The sequence below is a fragment of the Strix uralensis genome, chromosome 8, assembly GCF_047716275.1.
Source record: "Strix uralensis isolate ZFMK-TIS-50842 chromosome 8, bStrUra1, whole genome shotgun sequence".
NCBI classification, from domain to species: domain Eukaryota; kingdom Metazoa; phylum Chordata; class Aves; order Strigiformes; family Strigidae; genus Strix; species Strix uralensis.
This window is the reverse complement of record NC_133979.1, coordinates 28,045,684-28,067,291: the sequence shown is the minus strand read 5'-3', so window position 1 is coordinate 28,067,291 and position 21,608 is coordinate 28,045,684. Positions and strand designations below refer to the sequence as shown.

At 53.0% G+C, this 21,608-nt stretch overlaps 2 protein-coding genes across 11 annotated transcripts in view; both read left to right on the top strand.

Annotated features, from left to right (window-relative positions):
* PACS2 (phosphofurin acidic cluster sorting protein 2) overlaps positions 1–7,368 on the top strand; it is an 82,870-nt gene extending 75,502 nt beyond the window's left edge. For 9 of the 10 annotated variants that reach the window (XM_074876820.1, XM_074876821.1, XM_074876817.1 and 6 more), the window contains 2 exons: positions 747–860; positions 1,851–7,368. In XM_074876820.1, coding sequence (XP_074732921.1) covers positions 747–860; positions 1,851–1,969 — 233 coding nt within the window. In that variant the 3' untranslated portion in view covers positions 1,970–7,368. The remainder of the gene's footprint in view (positions 1–746; positions 861–1,850) is intronic. The other variant, XR_012629899.1, reaches the window with a different exon arrangement.
* A 4,578-nt stretch (positions 7,369–11,946) lies between these two features.
* Positions 11,947–21,608, top strand: part of MTA1 (metastasis associated 1) — an 86,865-nt gene continuing 77,203 nt past the window's right edge. Inside the window, exon 1 of the mRNA XM_074876809.1 lies at positions 11,947–12,114. Coding sequence (XP_074732910.1) covers positions 12,087–12,114 — 28 coding nt within the window. The 5' untranslated portion in view covers positions 11,947–12,086. The remainder of the gene's footprint in view (positions 12,115–21,608) is intronic.

Here is a 21,608-nt window from a genome sequence, read left to right as displayed (position 1 = left end):
TAGCTGTGGCACTGCTGGTACCAGAGCTCCCACCCCTTTTTAAGTGGCGTGCCTATGGGAGAAGCAATCTTGAGACACTCAAAACGTTCTTCACTGGGGCTGGCCCAGCCTGGAGCAGTGGTGTTCAACACCACCAGCTTTTGTGGAGCCAGTGTGTAGAACTTTGCTCATGCATTCAAGGAGTTCTCAGAGAACTGGACCCTTTTTCACTCTCCTAACGCCTTTCCTCTCCACCGACTGCCCGTAGTTTGTAGTCCCTCCTGCTCTCCCGGTGTGTGTGCAGCCCAGCCCGTGTTGGACGGGTGTTGGTGCAGTGAATCTGCCTGCAGATGGGCGGGCGGGAGCGCAGAGCTGCCCCGCAGCCGTCTGCAGTGTGTGGGACTCCCCCTAGGTGGTGCGGCCGCCCGGCACATCCCCTCGGCCCAGCGCAGGGCCCAGGCTGGGGACCGCTACAGATGCTGCTGTTTTCCCTGGTGGAGTTACCTTCAGGATACCCTCTGGGGCCTGGGCTATGAGCTGGGAACGCCTCACATAGAGACACAGAGGACTAAGATGTCCGTGTGCGTAGGTGATGGTGCTGAGCACTGACACAGTCAGACTCCTGCCAAGCAGGGATGATTTTAGGAGCTAAAATTAGAGTTAGAATTTTCAGACATGAATGTTTAAATGCAAAAACTCAAACAAGTCTTGGTGCAGCTCATGTGAGTGGCAGAGATTCACTGTGTGCTGGTTTGATTTTCTTCCAGTGATGTTTTTGCCCAAGAAAACAAAAGACAAGGAGATTGAGTCAAAGAGCCAGTGTATTGAAGGAATCAGCAGGTTGATTTGCACAGCGAAACATCAGCAGAACATGCTGCGTGGTAAGTGCAGCACTTGCGTCCCATGGGGCTCTGGGGCGAGGCTCAGCTGCCAGCTTGTCCTCCAGGCAAAGGGCTGACCTGCTGTCCTGCCCCATGCCCTGGAGCAGTGTAACGGCGGTGTTCCAGGGGAATGGGCTTGGATGTGTCCAGCACGGGGGAATGTGTTAATAGGTCTGGGAGGTGGAAAGATCTTCCCTTACCTAAGAACTCCTCTGAGTCAGTGCCCTGGATGAGGACAAGGGCTGGGCTGGGCTCCATTCCTCTCCCTGTCATTCTCTGTTTCTCTTGCACATCTGGTGCAAGTGGTAGAGAGTAGTGAAAGTGTGGCTGCTCCTCTAGGCAGGGTTCTGGCACAAAGGCACGCCACAGCAGGAGCTGTGTATGCGTCTTCCAGACAGACCTAAAGTGGCTGTCAGTGCAGCTGTGCATCCAGTTTCCAAAGTATCTCCATAGCCTATTCAGTTAATAATCCTCACCACTGTTAACAGCAGAGGGATCTGCTTAGGTCACCTCCTTAATCCTGGCCCAGTCCCTGTGAGACTGGTGAGTGTGAGGGGTGTTCACAGAACACGCGTCACCTCTTTAGGAGACACGGATCTCCTGGTTAAGAGTGCCAGTGAGGAGAGACTGATGTCCATCTCAAGAGTACATTTGCCCAAAAAAGAAAATGGAGTGTGTAGGAAATTCGAGAAATCAGATCAGGTGATGCTGAAATCAGCAGTCTGGGGAGCTCCAGTGTCAGTGAGCGATGCTGGAACAACAATCTGAGCTGTTCTCCCTAAACCTGGTCTGCTCTCGAGCCTTTCTCCCCTGTGTGTGCAGCTGTTTACAGTGGTGGGGTGGCTGGGCACAGCAGCGCGTACCCTGAGCGCAGAACATGGCCGGGCCTCCCTCTGCCGACTGCAGGGAGGTTTCTAACAAAGCTGTTTGACGTTGGCCAATTCCATTCGGTATTTTCTAACTCTCCTCTCTTTTTACCCTCCCCTGCAGTCCTGATCGACGGGGTGGAGTGGAACGATGTCAAGTTCTTTCAGCTGGCAGCACAGTGGTCCTCTCATGTCAAGCACTTTCCCATCTGCATATTCGGACACTCCAAATCTAACTTCTAGCCGTGCTCAGCAGAGGGACCTTCTGTCCGTCCCGGGGACTGCACACCAGGAGCCAGGAATTGCGTGCCAACTCTGACTCGCGTCGCTCTGCCCTCTCCTGCAGAATTAATTACAGATGTGCTTGGATTACTTTTGAATTACTTTTTTCTATTAACTCTTAAGTTTACTACAAGGGAAGGAAACCCCTTTAAACAAAGGCAAAAAAACCCCGTCTTAAATATAGATGCGCTGACAACATGAAGTCGTGGGGGAGTTGGCAGGAGCAGGCAACCTGCCCAAGAACACCTACCACTTACGAGCAGATAGCTGAATAACTGCACTGCTTATTAACCTGAGACCTCATTGGTGTGAGTGGGCTGGGGGAGCCGTGGATCAGCTCAAACGGATTTTGCGGAAGATCGTGCGCATTATGGTGCATTTGGCCCCCTCCCTCTGTATTTCTAGGAAAAAAAGATGGCCAGTCTTTCTTCCTGCTGCCAAAGGACAAGAGATCAGCAAGTCTGGAGGGAGTTCAACTGTCCGGTTTGAAAAACAAACCACTTGCATAGCTAGGGAGGTCTGGAGAGGAGATTCCCTTCGGAGCATGGAGTCTGCCACAGGGATGGGCAGGTGTTTGTGCAGAAGCGATGCCTGAGGAGGGTTGGGCAGAACAGGAATTAGGGAAACACTAGGTGTAAGGTAACTCCAGTGTCCCAGGTCTGTGACATTGACCAAACCGAGCCAGTCACAATGTCCCTGCAGCTGGCTGCGCTGCTGGGGGACGCCGCGTCAGTGGGGTCGCTGCTATTTACATACTCACACCGATTATTACCTGTCAATAAAACCTCGTCCAGCCTCTAAAGGGAAAGGATTTTTTTTAACAGCTGCAGATTTTTTTTTAATGCTTTCTAAAAAAAAATAATAATAAAATAAAAACAAAAAATAAGATAAAAAAAAAATTAAGTTGCCAAAAAAAACCCAGGAAGATGAGCCGTTGTCTGTGAAGAGATCCATCACTGTAGTGGCTGGACTGGGAGCCAGCCAGGCGCTCTGCATGTCCAGCTGCCTTTCCGTCCATCTGTCAAACCGCACATGTGAGGTAGCGTGGGCTGCTTTATCTGCTGCCTTTGTCCTGCCCTGACCGCACTGGGCTCCCCAGAGCCTGCTGCCGTCTCCCTCATGCACCTCCCCGGGCTGGGTGCAGACTGCCTGGTTTCAGGGCCACTGCAGGGGTGCCTTTTTGCCATGCCCTTGAACCTCTCCTCATAGGGACTGAGAGACTCTAACAAAAAATGAAGTGTGGGGGGGGTAGGCAGCCTCTCATGGGCTGCTCTGTAGATGGATGTTGTCCACACCTTCTGCTTTCTGAGTATTCCTCCCCCGCAGGGGTTTCTCTGTGGGTTGCATCCCTTTCCCAGCATGATGTGCTTTTTCCCTGGCACAGCACTGCCTGGGGGTTGGGGCTTTGCTCGGGGTTTCAGTCCCAAGGTGCAGTGGAAGCTGTAGCTGGGATGCAAGAGGGGATGGAGCCAGCCAGGTTCTCTGTCCACCTCAGGCAGCAAGATGTCCTGTGAGATGGAGGAGTGAGGTTTTTGGGTGTCTCCCACTGTTGCCTTGGCTCTGGCTGCACTTGTGTTCACTTTGTACACCTTGCTGTGCCAGGGACACTTGGGGTGCCAGGCCAAGGGGATGCTCTTACAAGGAGACACCATGACAAGCCATGGGTCTGGGCGGCTCCAAGTACTGCAGATGTGGTCTTTTGCCCTCCAGGCTTCCCGAGTCATGTCTGGGAGGGACTGGGAGCAGGTGGCAGATGGGGTTTGGGGAGCAGTGTGCTTGCCGGGTGGAAGAACAGACATCTCCAGCATTTCAGGATAAGGGACAGAAGTTTTTGATGGGATCCTTTTGGGTCCCACCCTTGTGGGCAGGCCAGGCTCTGAGCATTTCCAGAAGGCACTTCCTGAGGGCAGTGATGCTTTAGGACCTTTTTTCTTTTTTTGTGTGGTGGGTTGTTTTTTTTTTTTGTCTGATCCCTTACCCTTGGGTTTTTAAAGGCTTGGGGAACCCACTTTGCCCTGCTTGGCAGGTCCTGCTCTGTGCAGGGACCACCCGGGGTTGTTCTGGGCCAGGGCAGTGGTGGGGTGCTCTGTTAGGCCTTCTCCTGCTGATGGGGAGCGAGGGGCTATTAGGCAAGAGCATGGTCCCTGCTGGATCTAGTGCCTGTCGCAGCTTGCAGCACGGGCTGCTTCACCGACTCCGATCTCATGAAACCCTTTCCCTGCACAAATGCAACCTACTTGGCCAGGGCCTGGGTATTCCCTTCAATCCACGCAGGGGAGGAGGACATGGTCCCACGCCCGGTGGCACGCTGCTGGGCAGGACATATTGTCTAGTTGCAATACTCTTGTTTCTTCCCGCAGTCCTGCGGGCAGGTCTGCCTGCCGTCTGCTAGCTCTTGGCTGTGGCAGAAGCTCGGCTGTAGTTCGAATGTCATTGTGTCCATCGGTTCATGCGTTTTCGGTTGACCTGAGCTGATGTTCTGGGACTGTATAGTGTTGCCTAGCAGCGGTAGCGTGGGAGATGCCGTATAAGCACATCACTTCTTTTTCTTTATTGAGGCTGTTGCATCAAAAAAAAAGCTTTTTGAAGGAAATTAGTCAGTGTGTGATTTCTTCCTCGAGTCTCACGCTGGTGTGACAAGAGTGGTTGGGCTGGGTTCCAGCATCAGGAGCCGCACGCAGCCTGGGCAGCTCTCGGTGCCGGAGCATGTTATTGCTGCAGAGGTGGGGTGGACTGACCGACTGCAATAACTTTGTTTACTCTGGGGGTGAGGGGGGAACCATCACTGTGCTCCTCTTTGTATTTCAACCTACTGTAAAGAAACAAACGGTAGCTAGGACAGGATTCCCAGGGTCCTGCCTATCAAATGTGTGTTGCCCTGCTCTACTGTGTACGTGTGTGTACATGTAAGAGAAACACTTCTGCTCGTTGCATTTCACGTTGGTTTGTGTTTTGTTCTAACTTTATACAAGCGAATTCACCGGGAAACTCTCTGTATGCCTGAGACCTGAGAACTTGCCTCTCTGCAGGGTTTCTCCCCTGCGGAAAGCTGCCGTTGCTCTGAAATGCCTCTTCCATGCAGGGAAACATCCCGGCTTCTCAGCCTTGTCCTCCTGGAGTCCAGCAGTGGCAGGCCGGGCCTGCCCACGGGCAGCTGTGTGCCCAGGGGGTGGCTGTGGTGTCTCCCAGCCTTGGAGGCAAGGGCTGGCATGTGAGTTTGGTGGTGCTGCGCTGGTCAGGGTGTTGTGCCTCTGTTGTTTTTCTTGTATCGTGTGGAGCCACTTTGTGCAGCTGTTTCTTCTACTGACTGGAAGAGAAGCAGGTTTCTGTCTCTAAGGAAAATGAGTGTCAAAGCATGCGTGTGGCTCACCGCTTTGGGAAGGTGCTTTGCACCCGGTGACATGAGTGACTGATCGATCTCAGGACTCCCACCCTCCCAGCCTCCCCAACAGTTTCCTGGGGTACCCAGCTGTGAGCCAGCCCCGCCAGCCGGAGGGAGCATGGCCGGGGCAGCGATGGGCCCGTGCCCGCAGAGCTGCGCCAGCCTGGTGGGGTTATGTGGTTGTGTGCAAGTCAGTGAGTGCAGAAGGATGACTTAGAGCAGAGACAGCACTGCTCTGTGTCCAGCTTGTGAGAGTTTTGATAAGGAAGGTGCAACTGGAACAAAGAAATGCAGTGGCGTTATCTCGCCCACTGGCGTTAGACAGGGCTTGCTTTGGAGCCACACAGCGAAGGCAGGGGCTGGAGCGGGCAGCATCTGAGCTGATCTCTGGCCGGGGCATGCTTTGCAGGCGGTGTCCCTGGTGCCCCTGTCCTTTTGTGTCCCAGAGCTCGCCCCTGCTCCCTGCAGAGCTCATATCTCCCGCTCCCCTGGCTGTGGCTTCTCGAAGCAGCCGGTTTCTTCTCCAGCTGCTCTTGGGCGAAGGGCCCCCGCCTCGCTGAGAGGTGAGGTCTCAGGAACAGGCTCACTGCTGCACTGGACTCTGCGACGCTGACCTAGTTTAACAGCACTGGCGAGCAGATGAAAGATTGAAGGTTTTTGTGGCGTCGTGTTGCACCTTGAGTGCTTCCTGGTCCTCCAGGTTGAGTTCCTGGAGACAAAGGCTGGACCTCAGCCCTGCCGGTGTTCAGTCAGGGCTGGCTCTCCTGCTGGCAACTTTGTGGACACCTTGGGCAGCTGTTTGAGCTCAGCGCTGCACTTTCCATCCAATTCAATTGTTACCGTTTACATCTCAGCAGTAACTGCAGAGTCCTCCTTAATTACACATGAGTTTGGGGAGAGCCGCTATCTCTTTGGCTGTGTTTTGCTGCTTTGATTAGCACGTGCTTGTGGCTTTATCCTGCAGAGAGGGCAGGGTAGGTGGCTGGAAGGCTTCTGGGGCTGGAGGAGATGCGCCTGTTTGCTTTCTATCATCAAACTCAGCCAGGAACCACGCTGCCCTGCGCTTAACCTGCGATTGCAGCAAAGGCCTTGTCATGTTTTTCACCAGCAGCATGTGCTGGAGGGAGCACTGGAGAGCCAGGGTGAGGGCATTGCACCTGGCACCTCCAAGTTTAAGGAGAAAATCCTGGCGAGAGGCAGCAGAGCCAGTGGCCTTCTCCTGCTGCTTGGTGTGCCGAGGGATCAGGAAGGCTGGGATTAGGGCAGTCCTGCCGTGCAGCGGTAAAGGGCTGGGAACCCTGGAGCTTTCTTGAAGCTAGACTGGATGCAGTGCCTCTGTCCCCTTCATTCAGGGCGTCTGAATCTCGGGGGATAGCTGTGTGGTGGCATTTTACTGTGATGCTCCCTCTGGGCTTATCTAGCAGGGAGAAGGCCAGAAACAAGCAGCAGCATCTCCCAGAGGTTTCCTAGAGCCTCTTCAGTGGGGTTTTGACGGGAGGTGCTCCACGCAGGGCCGGCTCCTGCAGGGTCACTCGTCTGCTTTGGGACAGACTAGGGCAAAAGGGGACATGCCAACTTGGAAAGCAGCAGGTCACTGGTTTCCTTAAGGAAGAGCACTGGGATGGAGCCACATCCAGTCAGCTGCTGCTTCACGCCTTGGCCGGGGGGTTGCCAGAGAGTTGCCTGCCCGGCTGCGTACGTGCCGTGGCTGCAGGGAAGCGCCTTGCGAGCATGGGTAGCGGGGCTGCGTGCCACCAGCCTTGTCTGGACCGCGGCGTGCGAGGGGACGTTACCACTTTGTAGATTCCTGAGTTGTCCATCTGTTTCATTGTTGTATTGTTTGGGTTCTAGGGTTTTTTTTTATGAAGACAGATTAAATGTAAATAGCCTTTTTTTGGAACAAACTGCAACGTGCTCGACCTCGTCAACTATTTTATGGTACTAATGCAACACTAATAAAACTGGACATGAAAGCACACACCCGTCCCTTGAGTCGTCTCTCAGCAGGGGCTGCTGTGGCATGACTGGGGCAGTTGTCTCCAGTAGCAGGCAGCAGCATGGCTTTCTGCTGTGTGAGGATCTCTTGTGTTACTTACCCAGCTGCCCGGCAGCACTTCCAGGGCAGAGCTGGTGGATCAGCACATCCTCCCTGGCACCAAGCCCTCCTGCAGTTTTTGCAGCCCTGATGCCCCCTCTCCCAGAGGGGCCCACTCACCTCCTGCACCTCTCCTGGATCTGACAGCCCTCTCTAGCATCCGCTCTTCACCCCCTTGCAGCAGGAAGGGACCAGGCTGGTGCCTGTTTCTGGTCTGGGGGCTGTGTTGGATGGACACGGTGGTGTTAGGGTACCAGGGGGGGTCTCAGTGGGGGAAGACTGAGGCTGTGGTAGCCTGAAGCTGTGTGTGCTCCTGGGAGAGCAGTGGGAGAGGAACTGGAACATGTGGGGTGGCAAGCACCTGGGCTTGGTGCTGGGGAGTGGGAAGGTGGAGAGAAGAGCTGAGCTAAGCTGCTTGAGGCAGAAAGGTGAAGAAATTTTGGGAAATGGGCCCATGACCGCCATGGTCCCCAGGATACAGCACGTTGGAGGCAGCAGTGGAAGTGCTGAGCCAGAGCAGCCTGCCTGCCTCCCTGTGCTCCCCCTGGCTGAGGGTGGGGGCAGGAGGGGTGGTTGCTGGTGGAGCAAGGAGCTGGGGGTGAAGGGAGCTCCTCGCCGTGGGCCAGGCTGCTCTCAAAGCACGCAGGTCTCGGCGGATGTCCCAGCTCCTCCGCATAACTGGGCCAGGCTTACAGGCGCGTTTACAGCCTGAGCCCTTTGCTGGAGGAGGGGACACAAGTCCCACCCAGGTGGCCCTGAGCAGGGCTTGGATAAGTCCAGGCAGGAGGAAGGTACGTAGCTCGGGAGGAGGCAAATTTGGGACTCAAGTGCAGAGACAGCACCAAGAGCCACAGAGAGGGCCTGGCTGCTGGCAAGATGGAGGAACACTGGTATGGGAGGAGCACTGTGGGGTAGCTTGGGGAGACAAGGGGGTGAACATTGTGTTTTGGCTGTGTATTTTTGCACAGGTTCAGCTGTAATCCTGCACCGAGGCCCAGCTGCATGGAAGAGGCTTAGCCTGAGCTTCGTCTTTTAGAGCCCACAGAGAAACTTGTCTCGGCACGGGACGGAGGGTGCAAGTGGAGGGGACTGGGCTGGTGGGAAGGCTCCAGCTGCTGGCGGGGGGGACCAGAGGACCAGCCCCACATCACCAATGGGGAGCATGTGTGAGCTCTCCATGCCAAGCCAAAAGCCCTGGTGGGGCCGTGGACACACTCACCTGCCTTCTGGGAGGGAGGAGAAGGAAATTAGAACTGGGTGGAGCAAGGATGGTTCAGGGCTGGGGTGTGCCAGGTCACAGGTAATGGTCCTAGAGAGGCTCCCTCCCCCGTACGTGCTGGAACAAACCAATTTCTGCCAGGCAACCTCAGACTGGGCTCTCAAAGCGCTGGCGTCTTAATTTTGCAGGTCTTGGCCTTTCTCAGCGGAGGTGCACCCTCGCTGCCATGTGAGAGGTGTCAAATTCAAGTGATGCCCTGCCAGGATGCACCAGAAGCCTTTTGGAAGGGCTGGGTTTGCCACAGTTGAAGTCAGCAGCACCCGTGGGAGTGGGGTTTGGTGGTGGGAGATGCGGCATCGCAAGAGCCTGCTCCTTCCCAGGCTAGAGCTGCCTGTTCCCCTCCCACCCATTGCGCAATGCGCCGGAGGTGACCACAGCTATTGCTTAACCTGGAAGAGGAACAGCAGGGAAGTTCCGATATGTTTTTGTTCCTATCGTTTAAAACACAATTTAGCATCTGGAAAGAGCAGTCAAGGCCACGTGACCGTCCGCTTCATGTGCAACTACTGAGTGCCCCATGATGTGATTTGTAAATATTTATTCTGGATAATTTTTCTGTGTCCTACTGAATTATTTTCTGCTCTGCAGAACAGTTGCAGAAGCGAGGGCTTGGGGACAGCCAGCCCTCGCGTCCTGCGGTGTCCCCGACGGCTGTGCTGGCACGTGCTCCCCCAGCCGGCTCGGAAAGGAGGAAATACCACGGTGATGCCCCCCAGCGCATTGGACGTTTTTGGCTGACCGATTTTCACCCCCAGAAGTGCTTTCCTCCCTCAGCCGTGCTCCTTGCACGCATCGGAAACATGAAAACAGAGCCCTGTGCCCTACTGGGATCTGAGGACTGTCAGAGATTTGGGGTTTTTTTTCTAACAGGCAAAGTGAATTTTAACAGAAGCCCTGTTCTTTTTCAACTAGATGTATTTTGGCAGATGCAAAGTTTTGGGCGGTCTTGTGTAGCTGTTTCAGGACTTTGGGAGCCAGGGTTGAGAGTGCAGGCAGGGGCCGTGCCCAGCCCTGCTAAAGGGTATGACTGTTGGCACCGTTAACAGCTGATTCCAGCAAACAGTTTCACGACAGATATCTTTTGGTCATCGTGACCTGACTGTGAGGAGGGGTCCTGGGCTGATACCTGGGTGAGGCAACACCAGGTGATTCTACAGCTCTGCGCTGGAGCCGAGGGGTGAGTGTAGTCATCCTGCCATGCCTGAGAGGGCAGCAGCGCCCCGGGTCTGCCTGTGCTGACCATCGGAGGTGTAGCTCTTCCTTGGGTTCCACCATCCAGCCTTGGCCACATGCATGGAGAAGCCCTCAGAGGGGATGGCTCTGCTGTACTTTTGTCAGCCCTTGGTGGGGGATCTGCTGTAAAGGTGTTATGAATGATGGTTTCTTGGGGTGTTTTTTGGCGTCAGACTGTCAGTTCCTGTGGGAGAGGAAATGGCAGTGGCAATGTGCAAGTTTTGCAGAGCGATCTGGAGCCAGCGACCGTTCAAGGGCCATGTAACCGCTGCGGGGCTGCTGAGGAGATGTCTGGAGAGGAGCCATGCACGGGCGAAGAAGGGATGTACCTGCTCGGTGCAGCCCCTGGTATGCTCAGGACACCCCCAGGTCAGTGGGCAAGGGAAAACTAAAGCTGTCACCCATGTTTCACCCCTCAGGCTGACACCCAAGGAGGGGGGAAAGTGCCAGCATGGCAGTGGGTGACACAAGTGGGGAGGAGACAGGCCAGGCAGCCTCTTGCCGTTGCAGAGATCTGAGGGAGATGGTGTAGGAGGGGTGAGGGTGTGTGAGCAGGAGGTGTGCACAGGGCACGGGACTCCCATCTGTGTGTGTGTAGGGCTGGAGGGGTGTACACAGGGAGCAGGCAGCATATAGATAGGTACAGGTGTGAGGGGGTGTCTTGCATGGTGTGCGCAAGGAGGGCTGTGTCCATGGAGTGCTGTGACCATGGAGTGGCCTGTTGTTCCTTCCAAGGGTGGGGACAACCTGTGGCGGTTGGGTGTGCGTGAGGACTGCGTGTGTGAGGACAGGCAGCGCGAGGGCTGTCTGCAAGTACAGGCGGTGTCTGTATGGGGAGACTGGGTGTGAATACAGGCAACATGCGAGGCTGTGAAAACAGGCAGACGTGTGTGTGTGTGCGTGGAGAGCTGTGAGTGTACCCAGTGTGTGTATGTGAGGAGGGCTGTCAGTACAGGCAGTTGTGTGTGTAGGGCTGTGTGTACAGGTGGGCTGCTCTGAGGAAGGCTGTGTGCAAGTACAGGCAGATGCCTGTGTGAGGAGGGCTGTGAGTGCAGGCAGATGTGTGTGAGCACAGGTGGTGGCTGAGTGTGTGTCAGGCTGTACAGGCCCTGTGTGTGTGTGAGGAGGGCTGTGCCTGTGTGGTGATGGGCAAGCTGTGAGAGGACAGGCAGGGGGTGTGCGTGTGTCAGAGGACAAGCAGGGGGGTGTATGTGGTTGTGTGCATGTGTGAAGACAGGCAGGGTGTGTGTGGGGGGTTGTGTGTGTGTGTGTGAGGACAGGCGCGGGTATGTGTGGCAGATGTGTGTGAAGAGAGGTGGGCGCGTGTGTGTGTGTGAGGAGAGGTGGGGGTGTGTGTGGGGGGTGTATGTGTGAGGAGAGGCAGGTGTGGGGGGGGGGTGGGGGGTGTGTGTGTGTGAGGACAGGCGCATGTGTGTGAGGAGAGGCGGGTGTGTGTGTGTGTGGTGTGTGTGAGGAGGGGCGGGTGTGTGTGTGTGTGAGGACAGGCGCGTGTGAGGAGAGGCGTGTGTGGTGTGTGTGAGGAGAGGCGGGTGTGTGTGTGTGTGTGGACAGGCGCGTGTGAGGAGAGGCGTGTGGGTGGGGGGGTGAGGAGAGGCGGGTGTGTGTGGTGTGTGTGTGTGTGAGAGGAGAGGCGGGTGTGTGTGGGGTGTGTGTGTGTGTGAGAGGAGAGGCGGGTGTGTGTGAGGACGGGTGTGTGTGTGTGTGAGGACGGGTGTGTGGGGGGCGGTGAGGAGAGGCGCTGCCCGCCGGCAGGCCCACTCCCCTCCCGCCCGGCGCAGGCCGCGCAGCGCCGCCCTCACACGCTGCGGGCTGGGCGGCGGGGCCGGCTCCTTCCCTCTCCGCCCGGGCCCGCCGCCCCCGGCCCGCCGCCGCCCCGCCCTCCGCCTCCCTCCTCCCTCCCTCCCTCTCTCCCTCACTGTCGGCCGGGCGGCAGCCGGCGCGGCCCCTTTAATTCCCCCGCTCCCCTCCCCCGCCCGGCCGCTCCAGCCTCCATTTTCCAGCGGATCCGGCACCTGGAGGCGGCGGCGGCGGGAGCGGCCCGCGCCCCGCACCCGGCCCCGTCCCGGGCATGGCCGCCAACATGTACCGGGTGGGAGGTAAGCGCTCCCGCGGCCCCGGCCCCGCCGCGGCCCGGCCCGGCCCCGCCGCGCCTCCCTCCCCTCACACCCTCCCGCGTGCGAGCGGCCGCCTCGGGGGCCCGGCGGGCCCGCGGCGGCGGGGCAGGCCCGGGGCGGGGCGGCGGCCCGGTGGGAGGCCGCGGGGGGGGGACGTGTTGGGGCGGGCGGGGGGCCGGGGTTGAGACAGCGGCCGAGGCGGGCCGGGGACCGGGGCGGGGGGGGGAAGCCCGGGAGGGAGGCTGGGGGGGGGCTCCGGAGGGCGGGCGGCGTGTGGGGGCGGGAGCGGGGCAGGGGCCTGGTGAGCTGTGGGGTGAGGGGAGGCCCGGTGTGGGGTTAAACGGGGTGAAGGGCTGCGGCGGGGAGCCCTTGTGCGGGCTGCGGGGCGGTGTGCTCGGGGCTCTGCCAGCGGGGTTGTGGGGCGCAGCGGGGGAGGCTCAGGTGAGGGGTGGAGAACAACAGCCGAGTGGGGCCACATGGGGCTCGAGGGTGCGGGGGGACGGGGCGTGTGAGGTGCGGGGCTGGGGGTCGGCCGGAGGGGAGCAGGGGGCAGATGCGGGCCTGGGCAGGGTGAGGGGGGCGAGAGGGGCTGGGGCAGCGCGGGGAAGCGAGAGCCGAGAGGCCGCGGGGAAGAAGCAGCGTCGGGACGGGCCCCGGGATGGGGCCTGGGGTGGAGTGGCTGCTTAAATGGGGGTCACGCGAGGTTGTAGGGGTGGGGACCGAGGAGGAGTTGCTGAGATGAGGAGCACAAAGATGGGCAGAGACTGCTGGTAGAGCAGGGGACTGGCATGAGGCACGTCCTGCAGATCTTGGCCTCCCCTTCCCCTCTTGCTGTTTTGTTGTATGCTTTCCCATTAGTCTTCTCTTCAGGGTTGCGCTCCTGTCTGATTGTCCTTTGTTTTGATTCACGTGAAGAGAGAGGAGAGGCAACAGGGTTTGGGGCTGCGTTTTATGGAATATAAACGGAGGGTGGTCTGGCATGAATTTGCGCTCGGCCATTTTCCTTCATAAAAGCTGTTCTGTGGAGCTTCCTTCTCTCCAGGACTATAGGATGTGTGGAAAGATGTTTTTATAGGGTTCCCTCCTTTTCAAAATGCCCCAATTCTTATGAAGTTCTGTAAAACCGGAGTAAAGTAAACAAGGGAAAAAACACAGTGAAGGTGGCTAAGCCATCCTGTCTGGCTGCTCTCCATCAACAACTACTTTCTGTTCTTTCCGCTTTTCTGGCCTGCCCTTACTTTGTGCTCTGAAAAATGTCACTTCTTTTGTGCCGTTCCTACTTTTTTTCTGGTTGCACTTGGTTTCATAGAGGGATAAGGTGTGCCTCTTGGCTGTCCCAGCTTTGTTTCTTGGGTTGCTACAAGCTGATAGTGTGCGTGTAGCATTATTTTCATTTGGAGATGCTGAGAGTAGAAAGATGAAGGGCAAGATGAGGGGTGGAAATTTACAGCTTGGTTCCTGGTGTGACTTGCGAAGGGAATTGTTTCCTGGAAGTTATTGTTTGGCATTCAGTGTTGTAGGTGCCAGTCTTGTGTGGAATGTCGTCTCTAGTATTTTTTATGGCGGAATCTGTACTGTGCACCCCATGGGTGGTGGGAAGGGACCTCTGGAGACCTCTAGGCTGACCTCCTGCTAGAAGCTGTCCCATTAGAACAGGGTGTTCAGGGCTGTGTCCAGCCCAGTTCCGAGTATCCAAGGATGGCAATGCCACCCTTACTTTGGGCCCTGTCCAGTGTTTGACCGTGCTTATGGCAAATATTTGTTTCTGTGTGCCTGGTTGGATTTTCTCCTGTTCCAGCTGGTGTCCCTTGTCCTTCGTCCTATCCTTGCGCATCTCTTGAGAAGAGCCTGGCCCCATCTGCTCTACGCCTCCCACTCAGTAGTTGCAGACAGCAGTAACATCTCCCCTGAGCCTCTTCCCTTCCCGGGCAGACCTAACCCACCTCTCTCTGCCTTTCTTTGCACGTGCCATGCTCTAGCACTGACTACTGACCACCTCGGTGGCTTCTGCCTGTACGTCCCTTGTGCTGGGGAGCCCAAGTTGGACCCAGCTCTCCAAACAGTCCCACAAGTGCTTAGGAGAGGGGCAGGATCCATCCCCTCGCCCTGCCAGCTGCTCTCCTGCTAAAGACGGCAGCGCTGGCTGCCCTTGCTGCCAGGGTGTGCTGCCGGCTCCTGCCCAGTTTGTTGTTTTACCAGGTGCCTTTCTACAGAGATGCTCTGTCGACAGCCTGTACCACTGCAGGGAGTTATCCCACCCCAGACGTGGGGCTTTGCTCTAGCCGTAGTTGAACTTCCCGAGGTTCTTGTCAAGACATTTTCCAGTTTGTTGAAGTCCCTCTGAATAGCAGCCTTGCTCTCCAGCACGTAGTATGCTTTTCCAAAGTCTCCAGACTTTTAGAGAGCATACTCTAGGCCCTATCCAGGTAATTAAAAAACTTCTAAGCAGGGCTGGCCCCAGTGTTGATCCTCGAGGAATGCCATTAGTAACCGGCAGCCAGGTGAAGGTCTGGTCACAATCCTTTGAGCCTGGCATTCCAGACAGTTTTCCTCCCACCTTTATTGTCCGGTTATCCAGGCCACATCTCAGCACTTTGGTTCGAAGGATGCCATGGGAGACAGCATGGCCTTTGGCCTGAAGTCAAGGTGTCCCACCCTCACCCCCTGCTCTCCCCTCAGCCGCAGAGCCAGTCTTGTCATCCCAGAAGGGGAGTCAGGTTAGTCAGGTGTGATTCGCCTTTGATATCTCCATTTTGACGGGTCTCAGTCTCCTTCTTGTCCTTCCTGTACTTGGAAATGGTGTCCGGGATTTGCTCCGTAACCTTTCTGGGTGGAGGGCGAGGCAGCTGGCTGATAGCCAAGGTTACAGTGCTCCGTTATTGTACATATGGATGAAGTCTTGATTTGACATGTTACCAAGATCAACATATGGATGGATGCAGCTGCTTCTGTATGAGCGCTCTGTTCAGCCTGAGCCGGAGGAGTTTGTATTATTGAATTGTTTCTGACCTCTGGTGCTGGTATCTCCCACTAATGGTTTTGTGCGCTGAAGTTGTGTGTGAACTCCAGGGCAGGATTAAATCCTGAATGGGATTTGTGCATAGTCATTTCATACACTTCCCACTGGAAGACAAACATTCAGCAGATAATCTGTTATTATTCTTGTGGCTACCAAATTGTGTTGTACGAACTCCAGACCTAACAGCTGCCAAAAGCAGCTTGCTCGCTATAGATCAGTAATGCTCCTAGAAGTATATATGTTGACTGGGAACGGATGGTCAACACTTCTGGCCTAATCATGAAATGCTGTGAATTTTTGTTTTAAGAAACCAGTAGGTGGATTGCACTCCTCTGATAAAGACTGATTTTAAACGCATAGTTGACAGCTCTTCCAGAGGGCCTGAAGTGTCTTGCTCTTGTTTAATGTTGACGTGCAGTAGTTCCTGAATAGAGGAGCTGAGTAGCCTGCACTGTGGGGGCCAGAGGTGGCATGCAAGTCTTCTCCTCGGCGTTGTGTAGCAGAGTGAGCATGCTGGGGGGTTGGGAGCTGCCACTTGAATGGTTGTAAAACTCTGTGGGGAAGTTGACTGGTAGTGTCGAGCTGCTTGGAGAAAGCAACTGGTTCTCCTGGTTCCTGCCAGGTTTCTACTGGTATGTTTCTGATGGGGAGGGGGTTGGTTTCCAATACAAATAAGACTCTCACGAGCTAGCATGGTTCATGGGGGATGTGAAACTTTTTACATGTGTAGGGAAGATGCCAGGGTATCAAATTCCAGAATGAAGTATGGGATCTTACTCATCCAGAAGGAAATCCTGGAATCGCCTGCCTCCAGTGTAGCAGAAGTGAAGATTTTCTTCACAGCTGCTGTACAGCCATGAAGTAAATGGCAGCATGATGAGGGTGGGCTGCTTTTGCTTGGAAGGAGTCATGGTGGGCTGGCCTGCCGCTTCATGGAGCGGACTGGCAGTCTGCACGATCACAGATCGTATGGGAATGTTGGATAAACACCAGATCTGGGAAGCTTGGGACCTCTGAGCTGGAATTTGGGGCCTCTGATGAAAAAATGCATGTGGGAGAGAGATGTTCATTGTTCTAGCTAGTGCCAGGCTCCGCTTTCAGGAGAGTGCTGTGTCAGCTGCCTGGAAGAGAACAGGTCATCTCGGTATCAAGAGACTTTCCAACAGCTATTCTGTCTCCACCTTCTCCGGGAGAGTTTCACTGTAGTACGACAAGTATTTCTTTAGTGGCGGTAATTGATTGAGCCCCACTGCAGGTTTGTGCCCCTATGGCATTCCCTTGATGCAGCGAAACAATGATTTTTGCATTTCCATCTTGCACTGATTTGAGGAACTTAAATTTTTCCACCTTCCCTCCTCCTCACCCTTTGTTTTTTCCTGGATTATTTTTAATCTGCATCAGCTACCCGATCTGGTTCACTGTGGGACTGTGTGAACAGCTGAATGGGCTCAGTGGGAGGGCTGGGAACAAGGGGATGGGGAAAGAAAGGAGAGGAAGGATGGAAGAACTACTGAAGCCAACACTTTTGCTGAGACAAACGTCAGTTTATGCTTTTAGGTGAAAAGGCTTTTATATGTTCTTGACTTTTAAGAGTTACCCTCTTGTTCAGGAGTGTACTCAGCTACAAAATTATCACTGCTTTTGAGTCTATGGTACATTTAAGGTATGTTTAAATGGCATTGGGAGATACGATCACGGGCCAGTCAGGCGCATACGTACTAGCTGCATCTAACACGTTTAAAGTAAGTGAAATTATGACCTCACAGCTCCTGACCCAGGCACCTAAGATTCCCAGCGGCTTTATTCCAGTGTGCTGGAGACTGAAGCTCCCCAATTTACTCGGTGGTGTTATTCTCGCTCCCTAGATGAGACCTGGTATTGGTGTGCCTGTCTGTGCTGCAGTCATACTTCTCGTTTCAGCATAGCCATCCCCAAAGTTTTTAAGAATGGCAGCATGACATCATCTCTCTGTTATTATAGGGTGTTATTAATGCGTGGCTGGGGATGGTGGTTTGACCTGCCCCCCCATCCTGTTACATACCCCCGTTTGGCATCCAGACAGGCATACAACTCTTGACATCCATACTACTGCCAGAGCGCTGTGAGCAGATGGGTGCGTTGGTCTTCTTGACATCACAATGATGTCAGTAATAATTTTCTATGCTTTTCCTGGTAAAAACCTGAGGTACAGAGTTATTAAGGAAGCTTGCATAGAAGTGTGTTGTTGACTCCAGATCTAGAGCATGTATTTCAGATAATTTAGCTGCAGGGGCACATGCAAACCCTCTCCTGTCCCACTGGTTTGTTACCAGTGTCTATGTATTTTTGATTGCAGCGGGAGTTACTGGGGGATATTTTTGTTTTGGTCATGTTTGGGTTTGTTTTTTTTTTTAATTAACTTTTAGCTGAAGTGAAGTATTTGAAGGTAACCTGAGCTGAGAGTGGGTTTACTGGAGAGAGATATTAAATAAACCAGTAAAGATAATAAAAATGAGAGTTTATTTTTGCAATTTACTAATAGGTTTCTGTGGTCATTGGCCCTGTTAAATATAGGAGGGCTTCTAGCTTATCGCTTTTCAGCAACAACCAGGCAGTGGGTTTCTTCATCCTTTCATTGTTTCTAGTTGTACAAGTTTATCATCTTGGGTTTTGCAGTCTTCCTTTCCTTCCCTTCCCTCTCTCCCCCATATCAGTTTGCTTCAGCGTTCATGAGCCTTTAATTGGGAAACGTTGCATGGTGGGGAGTGTGGCATCAGCCAGCTTAGGTGTGTTTGGGGGCTTGACCTCTAACAATTGTGCTGATACACGCTCTGTGGATTCATAATGCTGTAAAGCTGTTTGCAGCTGGCAAAATGGAGCAAAAGCACTAAGCTTGCTTCTGCCAAAGGGGCAGAATCTGGCTTCCCCCTCCTTGTCCCCAGCAGGGTGGTGCTCACCTACTGCCTCTTCCTGATTTTCTTGGATGCGTCTTTGGCAGGTTGGTGTCACTGGCCTGTTAGAAAGTCAGCACAGAATTGGAGGCGGTTTTCTGCTAGGTTAGTGATTTTAAGCAGTTCCCAGGCTGGTGTGTGGGAGGCTGTGCCAGGGCGGCCTGCCGGGAGGGCTGGGGCCGGGGGACGCGGCCTGCCCGCGGCGGGGGCTGGCAGTGGTTTGGTGGGCAGCCCCGCCGAGCCTCCGCAGTGCCCACGTGCTCTTTCACTCCTTGGCGGCCCTTGGAGCCTGTTGATCTTATTTGTGTGTTTTGTCTTTCAGTGATGGTGAATAAAAGATAACTTGATAAGAAATTGTGGGAAAAGGACTTTTAAACTCTTAAGCATCTCCTTTTATTTCACTAGTGAGATCTTGGGTGAATGTAAGAGATTTTCCTTTCACTTGCATCTAGTTGTTTTTCAAGTAACTTTTGATGTTTAAACATCCTAACTTTAAATAGAGTACTTAATCTCTCCCCAGTAGGAGAAGAGGATGAGGTGGTTGCTGTTACGGTTTTTACTTCGATTTTTAAACTACTCCTGAGCAGTTTGGGGTTGCTTGAAAGCATGGGTATGAGCTGTTGGAGGTTGCCTCCTCGTAGTTCTGCACATCTTCTGGCAACAAGTAATCTGTTAAGTCAGTGTTACTTCTGCACCAAGTAAGGAGTTTTTACACTGTATTTTAATGCTTTGCAAGATCATTACTTTTTTTAAACCCCAAACAGGTAACTGCCCAAGCCCTTCAGCTGCTTTGCCTGAGTTTCCCGTGAGGTTTAGATAACCAGAACTGTCAGGAAAGGTGCTCTTGTAACATATTACAGTTCTAGGTCTTCAGTAACTCGAGGCTCGTTATCTAATGTATAAAGAGGCCCTGTTTCAAAGTGGTTTTTTAAGTCTTGTATGATTCCTCATCTCCTCTTTACTTGTAAAACCATTTGGTCTGTTGGACTGTCTGTTGTTAACAAGAACTAATGAGTTTCTGCTGTAATTATTTAATGCATAAGAAAGCGTTTCAGCAGGGAAAGACATCGAGGAATTTTCACATTAAAAAAGACACAACCTTCTTCTTCTAAAAGGAACTTTATTATGCCACAGTTCAAAGGGGCTTGAACCCTGGTGCTTAGATGAATAATTCAATTTATTCTCCATCGCAGATGGCAAGTTTCTCATGTCCAGTAGGATATGGGATACAGCTGTTTGTGGAGGTTAATACATTGCAAGGTTCTCAGAGTTGGTGCTGGATATTCAAACATAACAAAATTTAAGCTTTAAATATATCTGGCAACCTTTTTATGTTCATATATTTCACAGATTTTCTTAAAATACACTGCAAAGCCTAAGATGAATTTAAGGAAGAAAGTGTTCTTTTTGGAAGCTTCAGGAAATGCCTTGTCTTCTCCCCCATGCTGCTCCTGCACTTCTTGCACACCAGTCTGTTTGGAAAGATTCTTTAGTGGATTAAACACTATTTGATGCCTCGAGACGCATGGAGACCATTCTTATCTCAGTGAAGGGTTCAGCCCATAAAGACAATAGCCTCCATACTTCTGATTTACTTGTTTGCTTCACAAAAAAACCTTGAAATTTCAGCCTGACCTCTGTGAAAAATGTTTGTGTTTATTTACAAGCTTTGATGATTGGATGAGACCTAGGCCTGACTGAACAGACCCCTCAAGCAAAGCTCCTGATCCGAATCTTGGGTGATGAGTTTACTGCCAGTGAGGGGGCTTGTCCTTTACGTACATCTCCATCGCCTGTGGGATGGGAGCGTGAGTAGTGTGTCTTGTGAGAAATGTGAAGACTTCCTCAGTTTTTTATCCCCTTAAGCCGTAAGGGAAGGCTTAAGACTTGAAGAATGAGGTTTTCTTCACGGTCTCCTGCAGAATTAAACATCTGTTTGGTTTTGGTATATCACTCCTAACTAAACCTCGGTTTCTGCTTGCTAAAGTAAGCGAGGAGGCAGATGAACCACTTTCAGGGGAAGGACGTGTGAAGTACCGGTGAAGCTTTCAGGCTGTGTAGCCCAGCCCAGAAGGAACCATGAACACAGTCTCCTTTTGCAGCTTTTTGGCTGGATCATCTTGAGGAAGGAGGAGTGTTCCTGAGATAAATTTTACTTGACGCTGATCAATGAAGTAAAGCGAAGAAGTTAGTTGGCAGCTTTAAAGTGGGTTTGCAAGTGAAAGAAAAAATTTAGGCTTCTCCAGTCTTTTACACGTGTGTTAGTCGCAAGCTGTTTAGTCTTCGTGGCGCCTGGGATTTCACAGCTCTGGTTCTGTGCACTGCCAGATCACCAATCATGATCTGTGTCAGATGTGGCCGTGGTGATGTTTCTGTTAAATTGCACATGATGTGCTCTGGTTAATTCAGGGACTTTATGCTTTTATGCAAGATGTAGGAGGACAGACGATACTTGATCAAGCATAAAGTTAGTGTGGTGTGAGCAGATGATTCCTGATTTAGCACAGAGCTTGTCCTTACAGAGTTAAGTTATCAACATCTGAACAAATTTGAACCAGCCAAGTGAGACAGTTTCTGTGGATGTTTCTTTTGGTAGTGGTGTCAATTTAAGCAATGCCTGCTTGCAGACACTTGTTACTGTCCTCACGTTGCTTCCTTAGCCAGCTTGGCGTGGCAGTGCAACGACGCAGATCAGGGAATTGGTTTGGTTGGGAGACAGTTTTTTGACCTGGATGAGTTCCTAATCAGGTTTACCACGTGCCTGCCTCCTCCCATCCAAGAAGAAGCTGTCACAACTTGAGGGGGTGGTATGAGAGGGCGGGGGATGAATCAGCTTCACTGGCACTCTTGTTTGAAGAAACATCTGCAAAACTATGGCAGGAGTTTATACTTCATCCATGTTTTACATTGTGAAGCCGTGATGTTTTTGATCTGGCACTGAAACCTCTACCTCTGGACTTAATATACTGTCGTACTATGGCCTAAGCATTTAATTTACGCTGGTTTGTCTGATTGAAGTCGAACATTGCTCTTGAACAAACCCAAACAAAAAACCACAACTTTTTTGTTGTTGTTTTGTTTGTCTCTTGAGGGTGATACCAAACTTGGTGTCTGAGTACTTCAGAGGTTCTTGTTTTGCAACTCTGGAGATAATTGCAGGGAATACGAAGCTGATTTCTTGTCATCTTCTGTGCTGCCTAAATATCTTTTGGAAAATAATGTTTTTCTTATCTGTCCTTAGCAATGAGAATGGCAATGGAACAGGCTGTTCATTTGGCTGCTAGAGAAGATGATTGTTAGGGTACAGTTTGAGGATACTCCTCTCCCATGCTGGCACCCACCCCCTCCCCCAAATACTCCTCCCTGATTTAAGGAGTTCTCTTCTTACTAGTTCCTCCATCTGCTCAAGTGTTTGTCTGGCTCTTCTGTCCTGGTGTTCCATTACAACCTACCTTTGGGGAAAGGTTTTTCTTTCTTTAAGCCTGGACTGTTTCCATGAGCTAGTTCATGGTATTGCCCCACAAAGA